At 40.7% G+C, this 25,266-nt stretch overlaps 3 protein-coding genes across 4 annotated transcripts; 2 read left to right on the top strand and 1 right to left on the bottom strand.

Annotated features, from left to right (window-relative positions):
* The first annotated feature begins 1,880 nt into the window (after window positions 1-1,880).
* On the top strand, window positions 1,881-3,272 carry gem (GTP binding protein overexpressed in skeletal muscle). The gene is made up of 4 exons (XM_026317387.1): window positions 1,881-2,235; window positions 2,500-2,576; window positions 2,691-2,895; window positions 2,989-3,272. The coding sequence occupies exons 1-4, from the start codon at window positions 1,881-1,883 to the stop codon at window positions 3,270-3,272; spliced, it is 921 nt and encodes a 306-aa protein (XP_026173172.1).
* Window positions 3,273-5,283: 2,011 nt separating this feature from the next.
* Window positions 5,284-15,950, top strand: cdh17 (cadherin 17, LI cadherin (liver-intestine)). Its single transcript, XM_026316750.1, has 19 exons — window positions 5,284-5,386; window positions 6,938-6,994; window positions 7,798-7,893; window positions 8,695-8,832; window positions 8,943-9,078; window positions 9,522-9,680; window positions 10,074-10,226; window positions 10,887-11,092; window positions 11,219-11,350; window positions 11,458-11,608; window positions 11,985-12,194; window positions 12,291-12,367; window positions 12,452-12,640; window positions 13,001-13,245; window positions 13,930-14,060; window positions 14,336-14,560; window positions 14,647-14,757; window positions 15,062-15,178; window positions 15,308-15,950. The coding sequence occupies exons 2-19, from the start codon at window positions 6,947-6,949 to the stop codon at window positions 15,400-15,402; spliced, it is 2,619 nt and encodes an 872-aa protein (XP_026172535.1). The 5' UTR covers window positions 5,284-5,386; window positions 6,938-6,946; the 3' UTR covers window positions 15,403-15,950.
* Window positions 15,951-18,475: 2,525 nt separating this feature from the next.
* pdp1 (pyruvate dehydrogenase phosphatase catalytic subunit 1) lies at window positions 18,476-25,072 on the bottom strand. 2 transcript variants are annotated; one of them, XM_033325599.1, is made up of 10 exons: window positions 24,950-25,003; window positions 23,916-23,976; window positions 23,441-23,705; window positions 23,187-23,354; window positions 22,501-22,712; window positions 21,977-22,058; window positions 21,251-21,345; window positions 20,928-21,096; window positions 20,612-20,830; window positions 18,476-20,495 (listed from the first exon to the last, which is right to left on the bottom strand). In XM_033325599.1, the coding sequence occupies exons 3-10, from the start codon at window positions 23,690-23,692 to the stop codon at window positions 20,115-20,117; spliced, it is 1,578 nt and encodes a 525-aa protein (XP_033181490.1). In that variant the 5' UTR covers window positions 23,693-23,705; window positions 23,916-23,976; window positions 24,950-25,003; the 3' UTR covers window positions 18,476-20,114. The 2 variants fall into 2 exon arrangements, with proteins under 2 accessions (XP_033181490.1, XP_026172537.1); XM_026316752.1 differs by lacking the exon at window positions 23,916-23,976 and having other exon boundaries at window positions 24,950-25,072.
* Between the last annotated feature and the right edge of the window lie 194 nt (window positions 25,073-25,266).

Raw genomic sequence — 25,266 nt, 5'->3', positions numbered from 1 at the left:
CATGAATGTTAAAATCTCCCACTATAATGACTTTATCTGATCTAAGCACTAAATCAGACAGGAAGTCAGGGAATTCAGTTAAAAACTCTGAGTAAGGGACAGGTGGACGGTACACAATGACAAGTAGAACTGGTTTTTGTGTTTTCCAGTTTGGATGAAAGTTTAATAATAAGTTTGAGTGGAAGATTGTAGCTACTCCTCCACCTCGACCTGTGCTTCGAGGAACATGATAATTTTTATGATTGAGGGGGGTTGATTCTTTCAGACTGACATATTCATCCTGCTGTAACCAGGTTTCAGTAAGATAAAGTAGGTCAATTTGGTGATCAGTTATCAAATCATTTACTAACAGAGATTTAGATTAAAGAGACCTGATATTTATTGATCCACATTTGACAGTTCTGTTATTGGCCCAGTCTGTAATCAGTCATGTCTGGTAACTATCTGTCACGTTGAACAGGCTGCAGCAGAGGTTTGGATCAGTTTCTCTCATCAGCTCATGCACAGAACTCTGTTAACATTGATTAAAAAAAATTGAATTGCAGCTTAGTGTGGAATTCATGAGATCTGAAGTAAAAGCAAAACCCCTTTGTCATGGAAAATAAATTCAGCCTAAATAAACCTTGAAGCACAATTGTTGAAGTATTTCTACAAGAGTTCAGTGAAAAACCTTTGTTTTCTCATACAACATATAACTTCATGATCAAATTTCTTGGTTTTTTAGCAAAATTCATAAATTACTGATAAAGTGACTGAAACTTTTTATCCATCCATCCATTATCAATACCCGCTTATTCCTAACTGGGGTGTTGGGGATCTGCTGGAGCCTATCACAGCTCTCTTTGGGTGAAAGGCAGGGGTACACCAGTCCATCACAGGTCCGCATAGAAACAAACAACCACACACACTCACATTCACTCCTATGGGCAATTTAGAGTCACCAATCAACCTAACATACATGTTTTTGGACTGTGGGAGGAAACTGGAGTACCCGGAGTAAACCCCACGCAAGCACAGGGAGAACATGCAAACTCCACACCCGCTTATTCCTTAACCAGGCTGAATAGTTGTGGCTGAATAGTAGGATTATACATATTTTATGTACATTTTGTAGTATTTTTATGTATGTACATTATTTCTCTTGGAATGCAGAAAAATTGAAAGAGCTAAAATGAAATAAAATCACCTTTTAATTGTACTTCAGGCAAAATACTGTGATTTTAGCACTGCAGCTACCAATGACAGTAACAGGCTAAAACTAAATGTGAAAGTGTGAAAGTGTGACAGTAGCACAGCTGGAGATTGTATCAGCAAACTAACTTACTAACTACTACAGTTTTGGTGTAACTGTAATGCCAGCAGTCACATGAACGACGGCAGTAACACCATCACCCTCCACCCCCCATCCTCCTCTTTATAAAGCGCAGGGAAACTCCATCAGAGCTCCAGAGACTCACTCTGCACCCTGAGGACTCTGCAGCTGGACATGTCGTTCCGGGATTTATCAGTCAAATCTTTTCTTTGCAATTCACGAATTAAAATTTGTTTTTAAAGGGGATTTGCGTTATTTCTTCTAAATCTTATCTGAGTTTTTTTTAATCAGCTTTATTATTGAGGGTGCAGTAAATTGGTGTCGCGTTATAACTGCGGTAGAGCACTAATTCAGACCTTCTTTCCTGAGCTCTTTCTAACTATGCGACAGATTTATGGCACATTTTTTTAAAAGTAGATCTGAGGAACGAAAGGACTTTAATGATATTTATCTGACGGGAAAAAAAGACGACTTTTAAAAAGAGTTTTTTGGGGCGTTTTCTCTAATAAAAGACCTTCTAAAGTGGTTTAGTGCCCTTGCTGTTAATCATCGTTTTGTCACCGGCACCATGCTGTCCACGGTGCGCCGACACAGCCTCCGTCTGCAGACCGAGCTCCACCGCTGGAGCATCTGCGACCCCGGCAGCCACCTGCTCCCGGACGGTCTCATGGCCCGTGTTCCCGGCTGCATCTCTCGCTCCAAGTCCTGCACCAGCTCCGCCGGAGAGTCGGACGGCAGCCGTGGGAGCTGGTCGTCCTCAGACTCGGTCATCTCCACCGACTCCGCCGGGGAAACGGCAGAGACCGGGAGTCCGTACCGGGTGGTGCTGCTGGGGGCCAACGGGGTTGGGAAGACGGCCTTCGCCAGCATCTTCGCTGGAGCAGCGGACAGCATGGACAGTGATGAGTGCGAGCTGTGTGGAGGTGAGAAAAGCTTACAGCCATACTGTAACTTCTCATACTATTTACCAACTATAACCAAAGTATAATACAAACAAAATCAAACCAAATCTCTATAGGCGTACATAGGTCCACTTGCAACATAGAAAAGAGCCATATACTCTGAAAAACTGATATAAAATTATTTGCTATAATAATATAATGAAAACAAATCATTGTATGATTATGTCCAACACATTGATGTTTCACTAATGCAAAAATGCCTGTGTGATTGATTTATAATTTCAGATGAAATGTGTGAAAAGGTAATTGAAGTGGATGGAGAGTCTGCAGCTGTGACTCTGCTAGACACATGGGACACAGAGGTGAGCTTTAAAACAGGCCTTGACTAATGAGAATCAGAGGAAGAGCACATCAGACTGGATGCCAGCGTCCATGCCTTATTCGGCACCCCTTCTCTAACTGTGTGTGCTTTTCAGAGTGATGATGAATGGGCTCAGGAGCGCTGCATGCATACAGGTGATGCCTACCTGTTGTTGTACTCTATAACTGACCGGGCCTCATTCCTGAGAGCCTCAGAGCTTCGAATAATCCTGCGCCACTTCCGGCCTGCCCAACACACACCAATCATCCTGGTGGGGAACAAGTGTGACCTGGTGCGACGCAGAGAGGTGTCAGTCAGTGGTGAGGAGGACACAGTCCCTACCCATTTGTGTGTGATGAACACACTTTTTTTTTTCTACATGCAAGTACAGATTATTTGAATTTGTGTTCCAGAGGGCCGTGCCTGTGCTGCTGTGTTTGACTGCAAGTTTATCGAAACCTCAGCTGCCATGCAGCACAACGTCTGGGAGGCCTTCCATGGCATAGTGCGACAGCTGCGTCTACGCCGAGACTCCAAGGAGGCCAACAAACGTCGGAAACACATAAACTGTAACACACGCCGCGAAAGCCTCCCTGTGAAGGCCAGACGCTTCCTTGACAAAGTGGTGGCAAAGAACAATCCGAGTGTGGCGTTCTGGCTCAAGTCCAAGTCCTGCCATGATCTGTCTGTGCTGTAGGGGCCCAACAGACACATGTGTGTTTTAGCTCTATACCAAAACCTTGAGGGGGTGAACAGAGTGGAGAGCAGAATATGTGTACATGGAGCTGGAAGGAAGCCTGCTTCCAAAGAGGCTACAAGTCAAACCTAGCTCTCACTATTCACATCCACCTTCAACACAACAAGGAAGGAGTACAGGAGAGGTGTTTAAAACACTATTCATATGTAGTCTGAACTAGGCTGAATGGACTGAGCTCTACTGGTCAGCCTTTGTGGTGGACTGGACAATCAGCTCTTGGACATGTCCTGTCTGTGTAGCAGAAATTTTGGAGTTAAACCGATGGAAACTGAGTTGTTTGTTCATTTGTGTTCTGAACAAAGACTTTACATTAGACTTTTCTCTCCTTTTGCTCTCATTCCTGCCAAATATGTCAACTGTCAGTCCTTAAGTGCTAAGATTGCCATTTCTAAGCTACTGATGATTGTGCGATTGTCTTTCATTTTTTGAATGATGATAATTTAGTAGTTACTTATAGTTACATATTTATAACATCTTGGATTTTGCATTTACTGTGAATTATATTATATTGATGAAGTACTGCATTCTGCTATTTGGATGTAGTTTCAGTGTTGTTTGATGAAATAAAGTGATATCTTGTGATTTTGGGGTAAAAAAAAAGTCCCTTTTGTCTGTCATTGCAACCTTCCTAATGAGACATTCCCATTAGGGAGCTGGGTGACTCAGCTTTGACACAAAACACACACACACTTAGACAAACAGTTTTTAAGAGCCACGCAATTGAGGTGATGAGTCAGGCGGTGACATTAACGTTGAACTTCCAGAAACAAAATGAGTCTATTCGTTTGTGTGTGTGAGAGAGAGAGAACTAATTTGGTGTTTTTACTGACCTGACAGTGTGACACCTACCATTGTGCTCAGACGCTACTTGCTCAACCCCCAAATTGAGTTTCGCTGGAAAAGTGAAAAGTAAAAACAAGAAAATGTGTTGCCAAGGTAACAATCAGCCGAGACCAGAAAGTGTGTGTGTGTGTTTTGTATGTTCAGTCCATGGAGCGACAGGCAGATGGTGCTGGTGCATGTTGGCCATAATATCTGTCAGAGTAGTGTATGGGCCGATGTGTTACAAAATCGAGCCACTACCATGTGAATTAATGCATTCATCTGGCGAACCATCAGCAGTCACAGGTTCTATGAATCAGTGACTCACTCACAGCCTGTTTTCCTGCAGTTGCCAATTTACACAAATCTCGTTGTGAAGCTCACTGCTCTCAGCCCAAGATGTGTGAAAAATAATCCAAAATTCAGGTAAAGTTGAAGATTGTTTTAAAGTTGACTTTAACTCCTTTTCTGACATATTTTATGCTTCTTAGAAATGGGAAAATTTAGCAATAATTAAGGTGATGAGCTGGAATCAAATCTGCTGTTTAACAGTTTCAGGGTATGTGCCTCGATCTGCTAAATCACCTGGATGACCCCATAGCTTTGCATTCATATGAAACAGTGGATGGGTGGTGTAATCTGTTAGTACTGTTGTCTACACACACACACACAGAGTTCCTTATCAAGCACAGCCTCTAATGGAAAATCTGACAAGAAACAGTGCAGAGGTCAAAGTCCAAGGGGAAATTAGAAACTTATACACTGGAGAGCAGATTTTTGACAGATTTGACCCATAATGATTCATCCTTTTGTTCTTGGAATAATTATGTGCTGTTTACACAATTGTAATCTAAAATGTAAAAATGTTTACTATTGCTTTGAGATTCTTTCGATCTGTTTGTTTGAAAACAGTAACACAAATAATGTTCAAACTATAACCATTTTAGTATTTATGGTAAATCAATAATTGATATTGGTTGTAATGGATTTGTGTTGTACAGTATTGTGCATATCATTAGCCTGTTCTTTTTATTCCCTCTCTTCTCAGCTGCCTACCCTGCCATTGGTTGGCCTCACAAGAAGGCAGGGTGATTAGACAATGATTAGATCCAATAAAACATTGATGGTTAACACACTGGTTAACGTTTGACCAGACAGGATGGGGCTTCACAGATCTTCACTGAAGTCTGAGGACTGACTCACTTGATCTCTCACTTGATTTCTCCAGTAAGGTAAGTCTCCTCACTCTCTATTTTCCCAATTTTTAGAGTTGTTGGGTATTTTGCGGTGTCTGAACATACAAACAAAACTGCCTCTATTGGTTGTGATAGGCTGTGTGTTGAGGATGTCAGATTCTTAAAGTTTGTTGTTCTGTGATCTTGACTTGACTTTGGAGGGACCTTTGTGTCAGGTGTTGGCATATCTAACAACCAACCATTGCTTCCTTGTGGCTTCTTATTCTTCTGTGCCTGGGAGTCGAAACTGTCTATATGAGACACTAGATTTGATATCACAGCTGCTGAAATTTCACCTAAAGGTTTTTTCATTTACATAGCTATTTCCTGACTGGATCACTATGGAATCATTGTAAGTTGATTTTTCTATGCAGCATTGACTTGTTAAACCTATGCCAGTCAGCAGAGGTAGTATTCAACACAGGGCCAAAACTTATACATGGTATAAACAAATCAGTATATTAAGGTCAAGTTTGTGTTTCGCTCATAAGAAGTTTTGGTTTGCAGTGATAGCATTAAAAGTGCTGTGTGCAGCAAAAAGGTCATTAGCCACAGGTCAATGTCACCTTCACTTTCTGAGGTGGCTGAAGTCAGCCTTCTTTCCAGGAAATCTCAGACTTTGTCAATCATCATTATGTTCCTGTTAAGTGTGCTACACATAGCGTTTGTGTGTAAATATGGTATGTCTACAGTAGTGTCAATTGTATTTTATGTGATAATCCAGTGTCACGAATAATGGTGATTCAATCAACTACTTTGTGACAAGAGTTTTTGAGACACATCAAAGAGACTGTTGCACAGTAAAGGCAAAGTGTATGATACAAAAATGTTAATTTCATCTTCTATTATGCTATTTTTGAGTTACAGTCAGTAACTGTGTTATTTGTTGTTCTTTTTAAACACAAAAGCTTTCTTAAACCCCACTCCTGCACACACACATACTTTCAAGACTGCCATGTATTGTAAAATCATTGGACTCAATGACCTCTGAGTGTTAGTTTCAAATTCACACAAACTGGGACCTGAATGACAGAAGCGGAAACAGGCCTGAGCAACAATCACCTATATTACTTATTTACTGCATCAAAGCTCTAACTAGAGATCTAACAGTTTTTCACTGTGCACTCACATTGGATGGTGATATGACCTGGTCATGTAGGTGGAGCCACACATATAAGGAATTTAAAGTTCTCATTCAGCTTGATGTATGAGGCAGAGGAAGATATCATGTTCATGTGTGGATTCTGAAGAGAGCAGACTTTCTTGACCAAGGTCTTGTCTTTGTGAGTCAGTTCACATGCACGCTGGGTTTAATTGTTTCTACATGGATGGAGTAGCAATAAATCACCTGCATTTTTCATGTTTCTACAAGCTGAGATATGAATTTACCTGAAGGTTACAGTTAATATCATCACTTGTAAACATTTAAATGGGCAATTTGTAAAAATAAAATGTGTAATGCCTCTGCCTCCTCAACCTCCTTCACCATTTTTCAACCTTATATTCCCCATATCTCCTCCTCCTCCACCTATTCCTCTTCCTTCCCAGACTGTGATCATGACACCCATGGTGCATCTGTTGTTGCTCCCACTTCTGTTCGGCATTGTGAGTACAACTACTGCCAACTGCTGCTGCAATCCTTCAATACATATTTATAGAAAATACCCAAATGCATGAACCTGTTAAAGGTCTGTGAAACTGTCAATGTGGATTAATGCTCAGATTTATTCATCTACATTCATATTTTGCTGGGGGATGTTTGGTGCGTCAAAGTGTTTGAAGCCTCTTGTACAAAGAAAATGTCAGAGTCTGCAAGGTTAAGTCATTTTGTGCAGGAAACATTAAATAACTTATTTAAATTGCTAAATGGAATTGTAACAGTATTAACCTTAGTGTTAATTAAAAAAAAACAACAAATCCCTTATGAGCAAGCACTTGGCGACAGTGGAGAGGAAAAACTCCCTTTAACAGAAGAAAAAACCTCCAGCAGAACAGGGCTCAGTTTGGGCAGCCACCTGCCTCGACCGGTTGGGGTGAGTGGATAGAGCAGAGAGAAAAGAACAGCAACAATAAACAACAAATAGACACTGTAGGTTGGTGGGGCCAGTAACTGTACATCAGCAATATACAGCTCCAGGACCAGGAACACCTGCAGAAGGTACAGAGAGAGAACAGAGAGAGAGGGAGAGAGCACAAACTAAGGGAGAGACAGAGAGCACAAAGTTAGTGACATTCAATGGTGGAATATACAATCTTTTGTATCAAGCAAGGTAATCAAGGTGTTAATCTTTTGTCTGTAGACTTTACTCTCCTTCACTAAAGTAAAAAGGGCAAATATGGGCATGAAATTCATTTTCTGCCTGTACCACAGTCAGTTACCTATGACCTCTGTTTCTGTACTCTGATAGGCTGGTGGAAAGGATCTGGAGGAAAAGAAGGGCCCGTTTGTGAACACAGAGCTGGATGTGCCAGAGGGCACACCAGTACCATATCCCATTTACCAGGTATTACACACACATGACAGCAGTGTTAGACACTGGAAAGTATTTCCATATTGTGCTACTTCATACTTCTATTTAACTACATTTTAAGAGGAAAATATTGTACTTTTTACGTCAGTGTATTTAGTTTATTTGACAGCTCTGGTTACTACTCACTTTTTTAAGTAAACATTTTTAAAATGTGAGACAAAACCCGTCACAAAAAAGTCACCTTGTGACATGTTTCAGATGTGTATGAGCAGTTCCATCAGTGATTTCACCTCTAAATGTCTCACAGGTTTTTATTTAATTTTAAGTAAATATTTGAGACCAGGCTTAGATGTTAGCACTGTCGCCTCACAGCAAGAAGATCCCAGGTTCACAACCAGGCAGGGGCCTTTCTGTGTGGAGTTTGCATGTTCTCCCCGTGCTTCCATGGGTACTCAGGTTCCCTCCCACAGTCAAAAACATGTATGTCAGGTTGATTGGTGACTAAATTGCCCATAGGAGTGAGTGTGAGTGGCTGTTTGTTTCTATGTGGCCCAGCAATGAACTGTTGACCTGTCCAGGGTGTAGCAGATCCCCATGACCATGGTTAGGAATAAGCGGATATAGATAATGGATGGATGGATGGATAGATGTTTGAGGCCAAAGAGGTAAAAAAAAAAAAAGTATTTTAAAATGTCTGACCAGTAACTCCATTTTTTAAAAGAATGTAACTATTTTAACTCCTTTGTCTGTGATCAAAGTTTTAAAAGGCCACAAATGAATCTTCAAGTTCAATTCTCCTAATTTTCTCTTTCCTGTCAATCTTTCACCCTGTAGTTTCAGGTGACCCATCCAGGTGTAAATAATTTCAGGCTGAGTGGGGAAGGCAACCAAGAAATTCAGATCTCAAAGGATGGGTGGCTGTACCTGGAGAAGCCGCTGGACTGGTCCCAAGATGACCATTACATAATCATGGTACTGTGGTCTTCTTTTCTTCTTACAAACACACAAAAATATATATCATGCAGTGCAGTAACAATTTAAAGTGTATTTATACAGTATTGTGTATGTGTGAACACATCCAGGTGGAGGCGCTGGCAGATAATGAAGTGGTGGAGGGTCCAGTCAATGTGATCATAAATGTGTTGGATGTCAACAACAATGCTCCATACTTCAACCAGAGTGACTATAAAGCCTTGGTTAGAGAAAACAATGTAGCAGGTGTGTGTTAAAAAAAAAAGGAGGGGAAACACATCTACAGAAAGCTGTTAAAAATACCAGTGGCAAACTTGAAAATATGTCCAGTGGCCAAGGAAAAATTATTGTGGTTGTAACAGCATAGAGTATATGACTTTTCAGCATAAACAATCCATCAAATGTAACAGTAATGGATGCCCTCAAGTATTTCCCTACCCTCTAAGTTTAATTAATTTTAGTTTATTAAAAATCGTCCTGCAATGAAATTTATTGAGATACAATAAGTTAATCGTGAAAAGGAATCTTTATATAATCTTTTGTAATAATTTGTCAAAGAGACTACACTAGGATCGCATATGGATTAAGTAGTATTTCTATATGTTTTTTGTGAACTGTGATCCAATCATTACACTTCTCTGTTTTGAATTACTCAGGCCGACGTCTCACAGTTCTATCTGTTTTTCCAGGTGTCCCATTTACTCGAGTGTTTGCGTTGGATCATGATGACCCAGAGACTCCCAACGCTGATCTGCACTACAGCCTGATAAGCCAGATCCCCAACAAACATGGCACTCTCCTGTTCCAGATCAACCCCAAAACTGGAGAGATCTCCACCACAGAAGAAGGTAGCGCACACGCAAACCTGTACACACACATCCAAACATAAACGCTCAGGAGAGGGTGCAACATCTGGGGGAAAGTCCATAATCTGCCCATCTCTGCCTGTAATCTGGCAGTATAGCCACTGTAAACCCTGATTACACAGCTCATCTTGTGTGCTCAAGATTAACACAGATTGGAGGCAGATTGCCTAAATGTGTTGCGTGATGTTGATCACTGATTACTGGGAACATGTGAATGAGTGAGTTTGAAAATGCCTGTTCACATCGGTGAGGTAAAGTGTTTCTCAAACGGCAGAGTCCAGTGACATTCACACAACTGATCATTGTCAGAATGCAAATGAAATTTGTGTGAATATTTGAACAATATTTGATGTGTGTGTGTGTGCCCTTCAATAGGGGAACGGATGCTGAAGGCCAGAGAAGGCATTCAGTACAGCAGGGGAGAAGATCAGAGCATTGACACTCTGAAGAAAAAGTTTACTGATTACTGTCCATTACAGAAGATCCCTTTTGAAGACAATCCCTTCTTCATCTGTGTACAGAGGGCAGGTTTGTGTCCAGACATACAGTATCCAGAACGTCTAACCATTGGGCATGTATTAATAAACTAGTGAACTGACAGGAAATGATCAGCTATTTTGACAGTATATTGTGAAATGCAAAAATTAGCTTGTTCCATCTTCACAGATACCAATAATTTCTGGTTATCTTTGGCATCCATGATAGAAAAGTGAAGTTCTTTGGACAGCCAGTCAAACCATACAAGGCATCACTTTGGGCTCTAAGAATGTGTCACTGGAAATTTTCTGACTTTTTATAACTCAAATGATAAATTGATTTATTAGGAAATATTGTTTTTTTTACTTACTTACTTACACTATATTGCAACGTGTCTGTTTCTAAAACCTTAAAAGTCATCCTGGAGGGATCCCAGTCATTTGTGGTGTGTATTAAACTTCCAGCTAAGAGCATTTAATGACACAGAATCATGGATGTAATGTAGAAAAACACTGCCTGTAATGAATAAACAACTGTCAGCGATTAGTGATGGTAGAGTGATTTATTGGGTGTTGAGCTGAAGAGTTCATCAAGGGAAAGTGGTTAAGCCAAATCCATGTGACTGAAATGTTGATATTCAGCTAGCTAAACTTTTCCTTTTTTGCCTGTTCAATGACTAAATCCAAGTTTTACCTTCTTCTCTGGTGTCAGAGATGAGGAGGAGGAACATGGACGCCCTGGAGGACCCAGACTACACCCTGTTAGTGCGTGTGCAGGACCTGGGAGGAGGGTCAGACACCGCACTGAGTGGAAACGCCAGAGTTCATATCATTGTGCAGCAAAACCTATGGATCAATCCCGGACCAATAACTGTTAAAGAGCACTTAGAGGAAAATTATCCAATGATCATCACAAAGGTGTGGTGGAATATACAAGCCAGAACCATGCGAAGTTCATGTACAAGTTCAAATAGTCATCATATCTACTTTATGTCCAGTAATTAACTATTTCACTCTGGCTTCTTCACCTCTCTCTGGCTCCAGGTCCAGTCTAATGACCCTGATGCCATCTACAGTTTATTCCAGAAAGAGCGTCAGCTGAAATTTCCCTTCCAGGTAACAGAAGATGGAGAAATACTCCTAACAGAGCCGCTGGACAGAGAAGAGAAGGACATGGTACAAGATACAGGCTTAATTTGCACAATAAAACTGTCTTAACTCACACAGAAATACGGATGAACTTTTGGGTGTTATTCTTAAACATCTGTTTATTCTAAATTCAGTACATCCTGGTGGTGTTTGCTCGGGATAAGAATGACAGAGAGGTGGATCCTCCTATGGAGATTCAAGTCTTAGTGGAGGATGTGAATGACAAAAAACCAGTATGTGAAAATGAAGAGAGTGTATTTGAGCTTCAGGAGGATGAACCCGTAGGTAAGATATGTGTAGGATTATAACATGATATTTTGGTTCTTTCTCTGCTTATATTTAATAAACTTAAAAGATTTACAATAAAGAAATCTCTAAAGAACCAAGTTAGTTGGTTGAGAAATCTTAGAAAAATCTTAGATAAGTGTGATTAGTAAACATTCATCACATAACTTACTCCTACATGCAGTGGAGAATGAGTAGTGTTTAGGTGATCCATGACTGATCACATGTACATTCAGAGCATGGTTCATCCATCATAACAATCTTAATTCTACAAAAAATGAATAATTTTTTAAGTCCTATGAAGTCTAGTATGTCAAGTGGAAATAAGTGTAAAATTGACACATATCAAATACATTTCTGCTTATTGTGGTTTCAGGCAACCTGGTGGGACAGCTGTTGGCCAATGACGACGATGAAGCCGGGACACTGAATGCTCAGCTGACTTACACTATCATGTCCCAGAATCCACCCACCACACCCAACGCCTTCTCCATCGATGCTGCCTCTGGAAGAATCCAGGCACTGCGCTCGTTGCGGCGAAAAGACCAGGAGGTCTTCAACCTCACAGTCAGAGTCAACGACCCAGGTAACACGCACATACCATATGATGAAACACACCTGTAGGCACATGTGAGTCAGCTTTGGCTCCAAGATGTGGTACTCACATCTCTTTGTCTCACAGCTTTCAGCACATATTGTAAAGTCATCATCAAGGTCATTGACATCAACAACGAGGTGCCCCTGTTTGAGAAGAATGATGTAAGTATTTAGATTTGTCACTTGACTCTTATTTCTCACCCAAATTTTCTTCATGTTTCTGAGTTGGTGTGTGTCTGTGCGCAGTATGGCAACCACACTCTTGTAGAGGACACCCCTGTTGGACACACAGTGCTGACCATCACAGCATCAGATGCTGATGAACCAGGCAGCGGCAGCTCACTCATTGAGTTCCATATCTCTGCTGGCAATTATGATGATGTTTTCACTGTGGAAACAAACGGTGACGGCGTTGGCCACTTGGTTACAGCTAAGGTACAGTAACTTCATTCTCTGCAACTCTCACATTAAGAAATGCTTATGATGTCATACAGCTCATCGTGAGTTTGTTTGCTGAAACATTCAAGGTCCCATATGCTATGAAATGTATACTTTTTGTTTTATATTTGTGTGATATCTATCACCTCTTATAAGAGGTTTATGTGAAATTATTAAAATTCCTTCAAATGAATTAGACATATTCAATATTGACACATTTTTTTCAGCAATGCTTCTAAATATCTCAGTCTTTTGAGTGAGTGTGTGCACCCAAAGGACTAAGAGCATCCCACCTACTGTATGTTGTGGCCATTGCTTCACTTTTCTCTGCTAACCAATCTGCCTCTCTCCTAACAGCCTCTGGACTTTGAGTCCTCTCCCACCTATATCCTCCAGATTGATGCTCGTAACCCCGAGCCCCTGAAGAAAGGCCTGAAGTATGACAGCAAATCAACAGCCTTCGTCTCTGTGTCTGTCACTGATGTAGACGAGGCACCAGAGTTCATCCTGGACACACTCCATGTGACTGTACCGGAAAACACCAGCACAGGATCAGTTTTGCTCACTGTGGAGGCGAAGGACCCAGAGGGCAAAGAAATCAGGTAAACAAAATCAGGCTGCTCAACATCACAGTCAAAACTGCTTTAGGTTCAGTAGCTGTGCAGAAGAGGCGACTTGGTAAAAGACAGTCCATGATACAACAGAGATACACAATACAGGCAGGATCAAGCAGCAAATGCCATGTTTGCTGGAGGAAATAACTGTGCCTTTCTCTTAAAATAAAAGTATGTATATTGTGTCCCATTTTTAAAGATGAATGTCATCAATAAATACTGAATGTAACATGAGCTGATTTCCATAAACAGAGCAGCACAGTCAGAAAGTATAAAGGATTGTTATAAGACAAATGTTGACAGAAATTACTTACTCTTGCTTCCCTTAGAAAAAATTAATGAAAAGACAGAAGTATGCTTAGGAGTGCGTTTGCATGTCTGTTACATATAACCATGTTCTTTGCTTGTGTCCGTCAGCTCCATCCAGCACCTCCCACAGTCCTTTGTTAAAATGTAGTTTTTCTTTGGCTGCAGTAACTGCATGATGGTTGCGAGCTGTAAATACAAATCCAGACATTAGAAACCTGCGGGGGGACCTCACCGACACTGTTTCTGTTATATAAGCACTGGTTGATTGGCGATCACGTGCACACAAACCAGACTACTGACTGCTGTATCATGGATAATATGTGAGTGTGGCTTTGTGTGTGATTACTGTTGTGTGTGGTGCAGTTTCAAGTTGGACGGTGACACTCAGGGCTGGCTGGAGATCGATGCTGCCACAGGACAGATCAAGACTAAAGAAAAGCTGGACAGAGAGACCCTGGAGGCTTTTGAAGTCACTGTCACTGCCTTTGAGAAGGGTCAGATAATACAGGGACACACAGCAGCTTTTCATTTGTCATGTATGCCACACACTTTCTGAATCAATACTGGCTGAGAGTATAACAGCCAATAGAGGAGGTGAGGTAGATGCCGTCCTGACAGAAAATATAATAGTGGATTTATACCTTTAATTGTTTTAATATAGTAATAATACTGTTGATGTTAGGAAAACTATAATCTGTCAATGACCTTTAAAACCTAACCACTATTTGCCTTGGGTCAGGAAATCTCTTTCATATTCTCTGATTTCCAGAAAACCCAGAGATGTTTTCTGAGCGTGTCCTGTTTGTGAGGCTGCTGGACGTGAACGACAACATCCCCAAACTGACAGAGACCCAGGCCTTCATCTGTGTAAAGAATCTCGAACCTGTCATCATCAAGGCCCAAGATGAAGACAGTGCCCCCTTCTCCCGACCCTTCACCTTCACTTTGGCCTTTGACAAGAAATCCCCCAACTGGGACCTGACCAGTATTGATGGTATGCTAACACTGTCTGCAGCATATTACAGAATTTGTATTTTCACAGACAATGACATTTTTCCTTGTCCTGTGTGTGTTATGAAGATACAACAGCTAAACTGACCCTGAAGAAAACACCAACTGAAGATAAAACCTTCACACTGCCCATTAACATTAAAGACAATGCAGGCATGGGAGTAACACAGCCGTTTAAGGGTGAGTTAATACTTTAAGTTAAGCTTAAAGGATAAGTCTGGCCAACAAAAATTAATCCACATAACAATTTTTCCTGCCTAACCAAAACCTAATGCAAAAAAAAAAAACAAAGAAAAAAATGAATATACTTTATATGACGATAAAAGATTTAATCCAACACATTGGTAGTTTGTGACTTTGTGAGATTTGATACAGATACTACCCTCAGTCTTATCTTCTAAATGCCAACATGAACACTTCGCTCTGTGACATATCTCTGATAAAGGTTTAAATTGTGTGTTGCTCTCTCCCTGCTACATGCCAGTGAGAGTTTGTAACTGTACAGAGCTGGGCTACTGCTACATGGCACCAGAAAAACGTGACTTCAACTATGGAATGGGACCCACCATCGGGATTTTGGCTGGTACTCTGGGATTCTGTGGTAAGCCTGACAAATGTCATGATAGAGGGCTAGGTCATAAAACCAACTCACACACAGTGCAGTAGCTATTATACTGGAGTTCACTTTGTTCCCTGCTATACTTTTACCCCTATTTTTGTCTTTTTGCAGTGATTATCTTCATCATAGTAGTCAAACGCATAAATAAAAGGGACAAGAAGAATCAAGCCCTGACTGGGGAGGAAGAGAGGAAGATCCTGAATTAGGAATATACATGCTGTTATATATATATTTGTGTGTGTGCGTGTGTGTGTATTTTTTGTGTTAATCAGTGAACACATAGCTTTCAAATAAACTTTCTAAATATATTCACATTTTCATGATCTAAAGCTCAAATTTGTCTTCACAAAGATCGATACACACACACATAAATAAACACACACACACACACACATTTCTTTTAGCTTATTTTATTTACATGGGAGAGCTGATCGTAATGTTTAATTAAACTGTCGCCTCCTCCCAAGCTAATCATTTATTTACTGTATGCAAGTTGTCAACCTAATTTATTAAGATGTAACTCCCACATTTTGGTTGCTTCATTAGCAATTCCATTCATTTAGTATTTGGCCCAGAAGTTGTTTTGTGTTTCCTCTGTTTGAATTTAACAGCAAATTGTTGATTGTTTTGTATTGTGTAACTGCTACAAATTTCTTCAACATCAAAACCTTGACTGTCACTGTTGTCACGGCAATGACTGTTTTGTAATGAGCAATCACGGCTCTCCTTCTTGATAAACACTGGGAACACATCATCATTGTGCACGTCTGCCATGTTTTTGCCTGTGTGGGTGCATGTGATTTGTGACAAAAGACATGAGCTTAATACATACAACTTTCACTGTGCTGTCTTTCTTCAGGTAAACTTCTAGTCAGATTTCTGACTAACATTTATAGTCGCATCCTTATTTTTCTCTCCCCCTTAACTCCCTCCCTCCCTCAAGGCCATAGTACCGAGAGCGATGGACTGAGTCATTTCTGTAACAGTGGGAGAGAAGCCACAGATTGTTATCAGTGCTGAAAGAACGATGGCATCATTGTGGGCTTTCATGCAGCACAATGAGTCCACAGCACAGCACACAGCACACACACAAAATACACTCAGAGTGGAAAAACACAGGTTGAATGTGGGTGCTACATGTGTTGCTGTGACCCCGCATCCTTCCAGTCCATGTGGCACGTTTGTGAGTTATCATGTGTGTGTGTGTTTAGGATGAGTCATCGAATGACCCGCTGGAGCCAAACAGGACAGTGGAGTCAGAAGCACAGGAGCTACTGCCTCATAGTGACAAACTCAACATGGAACCGCTCCAGTGTTTATATCTGCACTTTCTCTTTGCCTGTAACCTAGCAACACTTTCCACAACAACCATAACACACACACATGCATGGAGAGTCCTGGAGCGCTGGTGGTAGAAGTTGAAAAGTTAAGGAACAGAAGAGAAGAGGTGGAAGAGAGACTGGGAGGATAAACTGTCTGATGGATGATCTAGCTATCAAATCTCACTTTCACCATGCAGACAGGAGAACACTCTTATCCTAATATAGAAGTACTAAAGGATCGACACCACACTCAAAATAGTTCTGTACTGCATAAAACATCCATGTTTCCAAAAGTCAGAATTTTTCAGCCTATTGATTGTAATACAATTCATCCTCAGGATAAATTAAACTATTTGTATTTTTTCATTATGTCCAGTTATTAAACTGATAATTCATAGTAATCAGCACAGGAGAAGTGAACCTTTCTTCTATTTACACATATAAGCTACAACTAGTCAGTCCATGTGCATTGTAAAATGTAATGATTTTGTCAAAGGACTGAAATTATTTAAAATATATATATTAAGCCTATTGAAATCACATATGTGTTAAAGACTATTGCACTGCAATCCTGACAAGTTGTGACGTCCTCTAATGGTGGATAACTTTGATTTAATTGGTTGTAGCTGTAGTTGTACCCTGTTGTAATATTGTATATCAAAGACTCAGTTTGATTATGTGGGACTCAGAAACTTTTTTTTTTACAGCTCCTGTCTTAATCTCGCAGTCCCAAGTACAAGCATGTAAATAGATTCCATAAACAAGTGTCACTTAGTTACAAACTGGTCCTGGAAAATGTGCTACAGCGGAAATGAGACATCTATGGGACCAAAATATTATATGGAAGTGTTTATTTCCAGTAAACCAAATGAATATCTCTTATTAACCAAACACCCCAGTGTCATTGATCTCTTATCCCTGTACATCCAGGGTTGCTGGAGCCAACCGCAGAGGTTGGGTACACTCTTCTAAATGTGTCAGTGTTAACAAGCCTTAACGGAGAACGTCTGTAATCATGTAACTCCTCAGTTCCATCTATTATAAAACAATAGAAAGAGTTGCACATTTGCACAGTATTACTCCAGGAAATAAAATAATAAAAGTGTGTTTTGTTATTTTTCCTGAACTTTATTAATGACCCTATATCAGGATTTGATCTCAAGTAACAATACTATCAACAGGCTGCAATGTTCAGGGTTTAATTACACCAGTGACAGAGTTGTTACCTGGAACTATATGAAGTTTTGATCACAGTTAACACAAAAGAATTTATTGGGGTGTTTTCTCCTCAGTATACTGTTTTATTTCTGCTGTTTTAAAGCAGATTTGTTATTTTCTTCTTCTTTTGTGTTGATTCCTGTACTCACAGTCAACTTGGTCATGGTGATCAGCTTAGTGATGAAGGTTCAGGAGAAGTTACCGCATACTGGAACATATGTATAGTTGGTTCATTTTTAAATAACATCTATTAAGAAAACAGAATGAAGGTAATAATTAGTTACTTTTCCCAACCTTTAAAGATTTGAAACTTAAAATTTGGTCAAATAGAATGTATGTAACAGTTTATAATATAAACTGTATAGAGGTATAACAATTATACCTTCGCTATGAAGACATTTCATTTGTTCTTCATTTTAACTAAAGGTTGTATTTTTAAATGTTTACATTATATAAAATAGACAAAAATATCAACTTGATGGTTTTTTCAGCTCTGGTATGGTTCAGAGTTTAACACTTCACCTTACTGATACTGCAGCATCATCTAGTGGTGAAGTGACTGTCCCTGACTGTCGTGTGTTACACTGAACTCACTTATGTGTATTCAGCAGTGACAACAGCCGCATCACCAACCAGGGCTGCAGTGACCATCATCCTTTCAACCCAAGTCACACTGACCCTCCCAGAGATCTCTCCTAGTGTGGTGAACACTAAAACATACAACAACTCAACTACCAGGTGCTGTGTAATTCAGGATTTATTAAACCTATATACAAAAACATACAATTATATATACATCAGATAAACATGTAACATAATGTGAAAGCTGAATAATTAAACTTTAAACAGCTTCTTTCAAGTGTCTATTCTACCAGTCTGGACCTAAATACACTTAAACACACAGCTACGGCCTGTGATTAGCGTTTAGCCGGAAATTATCAGGACACTGTTCTGCTTCTCTCTTCATAAAATTCCAAACTGAAACAAAATGATGACCTGTCAATAAAACAAAAAACAAACAAAAAAAAACCCTACAACTCACCCACTGAAAAACAGAAGCTTCACAGCTGCAAACAGATGTCATAACTATGTTAAAGTTCTGTTTACTAGCAACTCACTGACTTTTATTCTACTTCACTCTAACAAAGCAAGGTTATAAAATGGAGAACACTTTACTTTTAAACATTAGTCATTTTAGCAGAGACGTATCACAATAGTCAAGTGAGACTGTTACAGAAAGTCCAGGTATAAATCAGTTTACCTGTGTTGGTGCAATGCTGCAAGTAGGAGTTCAAGACTTGTTCAAATACAGTTCTGTCGGTAAATATTTAGGCTGTTTTGTTTTTGCCTTGTACTGCAATGCAGCAGATTTCATTTCAAAACAATCAATATTTCAGTGGTTCCCAACCTTTTTGGATGATGAGTATTTAAAACGAAGCAAAGTCGACCTCTATTCCCCCCTTTACAGGTTAGTGCTGGCTCAAAATGTGTTGTGAGCAGTCAGACCAATCGTTAATCAGGCTGTTTCATTTGAAGCTGTTTGAAAAGTCTGAAGGTTTAAGTTTTTGTAACAGAACGACAGAGTAAAGTCTGACCTTTCACCAAATCTATCTCTGACCTACACTTTAATCTGACAGCTACTGTTTGATTTGAAATCCAGTGAGCTGGAGTGGAGAACATCATCTAAACTGTAAATAAAGAACAAAAAGTGTGTTTGGGCAGTACTAAGACTATATCTTCTACAATGGCACACAAAAAAGTAAAAACAAATGGATTCAACAGTCTTCTGTCATAAGATCAGTCTCTCAGGTACAGAAGCATCATAGAAGGTGAAGGAAATTGTGCCTTGGGTGCAGAGAAAGAGAGTGCAGTGTTTTCAAGACAAACCCCAGGTAGAGTCCAGATCAGAAAAAAGCAGGACGTGTCAGTCCTGCAAGGCCTCTTCACTTGTCAAGTCCCAAACTTCACCCTGTTTGGAATTTCCGTCATTTCAATCCTGCAGAATCTATGAGTAGATAAGGTGGCAGAAATTTTTGGCACAAAAAAAAAAAAAAGTGTATAACAATGTCTTCATGCCATGAGGAGAAATGTTATTAAATGGTTGCCAGAAAATGTTGGCAGCATAAATACTTTCCAGTTTTAACCGGACAGTTTTAACAGAGCTCCTTTCACTTCACAAGGGACCAAATCTTCTGTGGTGCTTCATATAAGCTAACAAATTATTTACATAAATAGGATTAAACTAATAAGAAAACTAATTAATTCAGACTGATGGACAGATATTTTCTTAGTATGGCCTATTGTTCCAGAGTGTCCCAGCGTTTAATGTAAATGTGTTTTCTCATCAGCATTACATCAGTGGACGGCTTGTGTACAGCTCAGGACTGCCCTTCCTGTCTCTGTGCTCCAATCACATGCGGGTTGAACTGAGCGATGATAATGGTGATGTCATCGCGGTACATGCGAGCCAGCTCCTCAGGTAGAGATAACATTTTTGACAGCCTCTCATGATCCACAGTGCCAAACTCGTTGTTTCCCACTGCGTGACGCATCAGGTGAGTCGCTGAATTCTGGTCCTCAAAAGCAGAAGATAAGCGAGCCTTCCTCTCTTCGAGCAGGCCCTGCATTTGTCCCAGGGTGACCCTGTAGCCTCCGACTTTGAGCGGCTGACGCTGGTGCACCCCTGTTAAATACTCCCCAACAATACGAACCACTTCCTGTCTGTGAAGGGTCTCCCACAAGCCGTCAGAGCCAATCACCTGGACAGAAAACGGTAAGCAAAGTTACTCACATACTCACTAAAGAAAACCATATAGCACCCTTTCTTTTTTATTATTAGTCTTTGTAAGTGATGAAACTGTGCCTCTTCTCTCACCAGGAAGCGATCCTGTGGTCGCAGTTTGTGGTACGTGATCTCAGGCGCTGCGGTCAGGTAGGGTGGCGTGTGATAGTTTGGGGGGATAAACTTTGTATGCTCATTTTCATGGAGTTGATCAGGCCCAGACTCCAACACGCGCTTTTGCAGCTCAATACTCCACTTGAATTTTACATCCCCGAACGCACGGAACGGCATGAGGAGACCCAACAACCGGTCCTATGGTTACAAAAAAAAAAAAGAAAGAGAAGACAACAACAAAAAGAAGGGATGAGTTTTTAATAAAGACTGTAGAGCAGACTAGCTGGTGTAGTACCTGTCGTATGACCGTCTTTCTCTCTGATGCAGGGTGTTCACTCCGTATCCGAGCCACCTCATCTTCGTTCTGGGCATTGTGGTCATTAGAGAGTGTGTGCGCCCTGAAAGAACCATCCTCCTCCTGTACCCCCAGCACTGCCCGAGCATCTCCTGCATTGGCTATAAACCTTTTAAAACACAGTAAGGATGATCCAGGGCAAAAAGAGAATGCTTAAAGTATTTGGCAACATGAGAATACTTTCTAGTAGAACTTATTTATACCAGGAAACACCTGTTTTGTTAAAAAGTATGCATGCATTCACAACACTATATTGTACATACAGATCAGGCCCATCAATGTGAGCCACACAAGCCGTTGCTCCCGAAAAAGCCACTCGCAGAACCCAGTAGTGCAGGAAAGCATTCGGGTCACCAACCTGCATGATAACACTGTGAGCCTCCAGCATCGAGACACATTACATACAGAGCAACGACAGCTGAGCTCCTCTTTAAACCATAGGTTTAGCATGTGCACAAGTATTTATGCATGGCTGCTGCGAGGCAAAGGTGATATTCAATATGTATCCTGGTGAGTGAAACAGTACTCAGGTCCTGCACATGGAGCAAATATAATGACTTTGAATCAGACTTGAATATCAGTAACTGGAACTTTGGATTCGGTAACAACGCTGACACTGGCAAAATATTTTTAGATCGGTGTCTTGAATATGTGCCTGAACATCTAATTGTTTAATACTATATGGTTACGGCACCAAATGTAGACCAAATGCTGTAAACTGTAAATTTTATGTAAACGTGTGAGACATACTGTCAGTGTGAAAAGTAGGTCCAAATGTAAAATAGGAAAATCAAAACTGCTACAGCCAAATTCATGCAAATTTAAAACATAGAATCAATCAAAAATTAACTTCTGATGTAAAATACACTGTTTAATGTTTTATTCATTGCTAAAAGAGGACCTCATATGTTTCGGGGTTTTGAGATGAATATCTGAGCTTCTCTTTATTACATTATACATTACATTAATACAATAGCTACTATTCCTACCTGAGCCTCTAAAGAAATGTCTTGGTCCAGCCTCTTGAAGGCACTCAGCAAAGCCTCGTGGGTATCTGGAGCCTCACCTGGGCTGAAAAGAGGTCACAGCATGTGTGAAGCAAAAGACATAATCCAGGGGTCTCCATAGACCATAAGTGAAACAGGACTGTGTATATTAAAACGATTGTTCCCGATGCCTTAAGCATTGGGTTAAAAATGGATGTGGTGCTGGGTTAATATATGACAGACACAATGTTGGGTTAACTTTACCCAGAACCCATGGGTTGTTCTCACCCAGTGTTGGTGTTATTTATATATTTCTGCTGGGTGAGTGGATCAAAACACATTGCCTCACCTGGTTTTCTGCCCATGAACACTGGGTAAAGATTACAATTATGCAATTGCTATATTGGGCCAACAGCCTTGGCATCTCCAGCTCTGACAAAAAAAATCAGTGCAAGTGAAATGAACTAGAAAACTTGTGTTTTCTGTCCCAGGATTGTGCTTCTTTTGCTTTGTTTTCTGGTCCTCACCTGGTTAGATCTATTAACTCCTGCCAGTAGGTTCGCAGGCTGTTGAAGTACAGATTCTGAGCCTCCCTGCTGAAGTAGTCATTAGGGTGTTTGTGCCACTGCAGGATGGGGCTGAGGGCTCTGCCAGCCTCCACTGCTGCCTCAAGCTCACACAGTGTGTTGTGGGGCAACAGAGACACAGCTACGTAGTAAAACAACCTCTCACTCAGTGCCTGGCGGAGAGGAGGAGAGTTGATATTCAAACATTTCCCAGGATAAACTAATGTCAATGGAAAAGAATATACACTAGGTTAAGTTGTGATTTGTAGGATATACAGGTTAATACTGACATATGTAAAAGCTTGCCAAATGTTTATAGTTCATAACCTAAAATTTTATAAATCATGTGATAGGCATGCAGCTCACACTCATACTGTAGATGAATATGCAGGTCAAATTAAAGAATCAGATCACAACCCCCCCCCCCAAAAAAAAAGAAAACACTGACTGTTCCTTTGAACATCACTTACTTATTACAGTAAATGTTTAATACTTTAGTAAAGCCAGAGATATAGTTTCCTCATTTTTAACATCACTAGATGGGAAATAATATTATAATTTTTTTGGTTTGTTTTTTAAGCAATGGAGGAATTATTTAACGAAAGAGTTAGACAATAGATAAAAAATGTCAACACAGTCAACCTTACCTGTGCACAGGCACAGCCAGCATGGCCATCAAACACACCCAGCAGCATTCCTCGTGTCTGCAGGCAAGTGGCTGCGCTGCGACGGTCCTCTATTGGGGCATTGGCTGGGAGCTGATTACTCTCAAAGCCCATGACTGATGACACATTCTTCCCATCAAACTCTGGCACCTACAGCCACCACACCACAAGTTAGGATGAAAAATTAAAAAGCAGAGCTAGCAAGTATGTCTGTATGCACAAACAACCCCACAAACCTTGAAGCTGTACTCGTTGGCTTTGAGAATGGAGTTGACCTGTGGTGGTGTGAGAATGTAGCTCTGCAACACTGAAGCTGTCTGGTAACTTCTTGAGCTCTGGTGACTCTGCCACTTGCGGGACGGCCATCTTGAAGCAGGTTGGTGAGTGAGGAGCATTAACTGGGAATGGTACTGTTGGCATGGTAACAGACTGGAGGCCAAAAATTTGGTATGGGGCAAACCCCTGAGCAGCTGAGATGTCACAGGCATGGCTGTCCTTGCACTAAAGGCACACACAAAAAACGCCCCACTGATGTATACACACCTACTGAAGAGGCACATAGAGCTTAGACACACAGCAGTCAGATGGATGTATGTTTGACAAGACTCTTCTACAATGCACCGTTAAGCATTGAATGTGCAAACAGAAAGTTTATGCAATCAGGTTTGAAAGCTGGGACAGACTGAAAGTAACAGGGCATTAAATTACTACCTTCAAAACAACAACTGTTTGGAAATTTGGTGCCTGGTAACCCACCACAAAGGCCAGCAACCTAAAATTTAACCATATTTAAAAACTTCATTCATATAATGTTCAGTCTCTGGTATTTGCCCAATTTTACATTCTGTCCCAGCTGACTACCGTTCACATATTGGTTCAAACTGGTTGCTCATTAACTGCCTGTTATACTGGCTCTGCAGAAACCTGCATAGTTACCAAACCTAATATTAGTAAAAAATAACCTAATGTAATAGTAGTAGTAACAGACCAGTAATACTGCCTTAGCAGCTACTCAGTGTGGTTAAGGGTGACCGATTCACCGATTGGCCAGCTGTGGCGCGCGCCCTGCTAAAAATAGCGTTAGCATTTATTTCAAGCCTGACATTTGCATCTTGAGAAAGGATCTGTCCGGTCATGACCTACTGAACTGGATCCTGACTTCGTATAATCTGTAACCGTTATATAACTAGGCGCTGAAAGTGACTTCTCCCTTAGCTCGATCTGCTTCCAGAAAAGGGTGCAGCAGTATTTACGCTGTGAAAATATCCTAAAGGGGCTGACCGCGCTGTGCAGCAGTAAACCGGACAGCCAAAAATCCCCCCGTGCTGTGCATGAGTCAGAAAACCCAAAGAGGACCTTCCCAGGTCTGAGTTATCAGAGAAAGTTGCCATGTTTGTTGACATAACTAGCCTCCCCTAGCTAGCAGCAAAGCAAGTGTACAAACCCGTCAGCTATCCGCAGAGCAGCTAGCTTCGTTGCAACACAGAAGAGAAGTGTCAGAGAGTTTCGCTACCACAATAAGACATGATTACCAGTTTAGCTCTCTAATGGATCAGACCTGGTCAACCGTGCAGATGAGCCAAATACATGCTAAAAGCAGCTAGTGGTGTCCGAGCTACACCCACCGACTGTCGTCAAACTGGATCATGTCTGCTCACATAAGACACCACTGCTCTGCTTAAAACTGCTATAAACCCAACCGTGTATGAAAGTTAAAGTGTAAAAACGGAGAAAAACGCACTCACCTTAATCGATGACTGTGAAGTTGCTGAAGTTCATAGTTTAACGCACACCCGTCGGCTCCGTGTCATTCTGGAGCGCCGAACCGCACACTGAACGCTGATTGGCTGAGCCCTGACAGCCGCAATGGCGTCACGTCTACCTCACACACGATACGGAGTTGTCTTACATGGAGATATTTGAAAAGACATATATTAATATTATAATAACACTGTGAAAAGTATCAAACAAGTATTAAACTATCCCATTTATCACTTTAACAACAGATTTTTCTTGATGTCAGTCACATCATAATTCACTAGACAAACAGTTGGATTGTATT

The sequence above is a fragment of the Mastacembelus armatus genome, chromosome 16 (genome assembly GCF_900324485.2).
Source record: "Mastacembelus armatus chromosome 16, fMasArm1.2, whole genome shotgun sequence".
Lineage (NCBI taxonomy): Eukaryota > Metazoa > Chordata > Actinopteri > Synbranchiformes > Mastacembelidae > Mastacembelus > Mastacembelus armatus.
The sequence above is the reverse complement of the archived record's forward strand: the minus strand, read 5'-3'. Positions and strand labels throughout refer to the sequence as shown.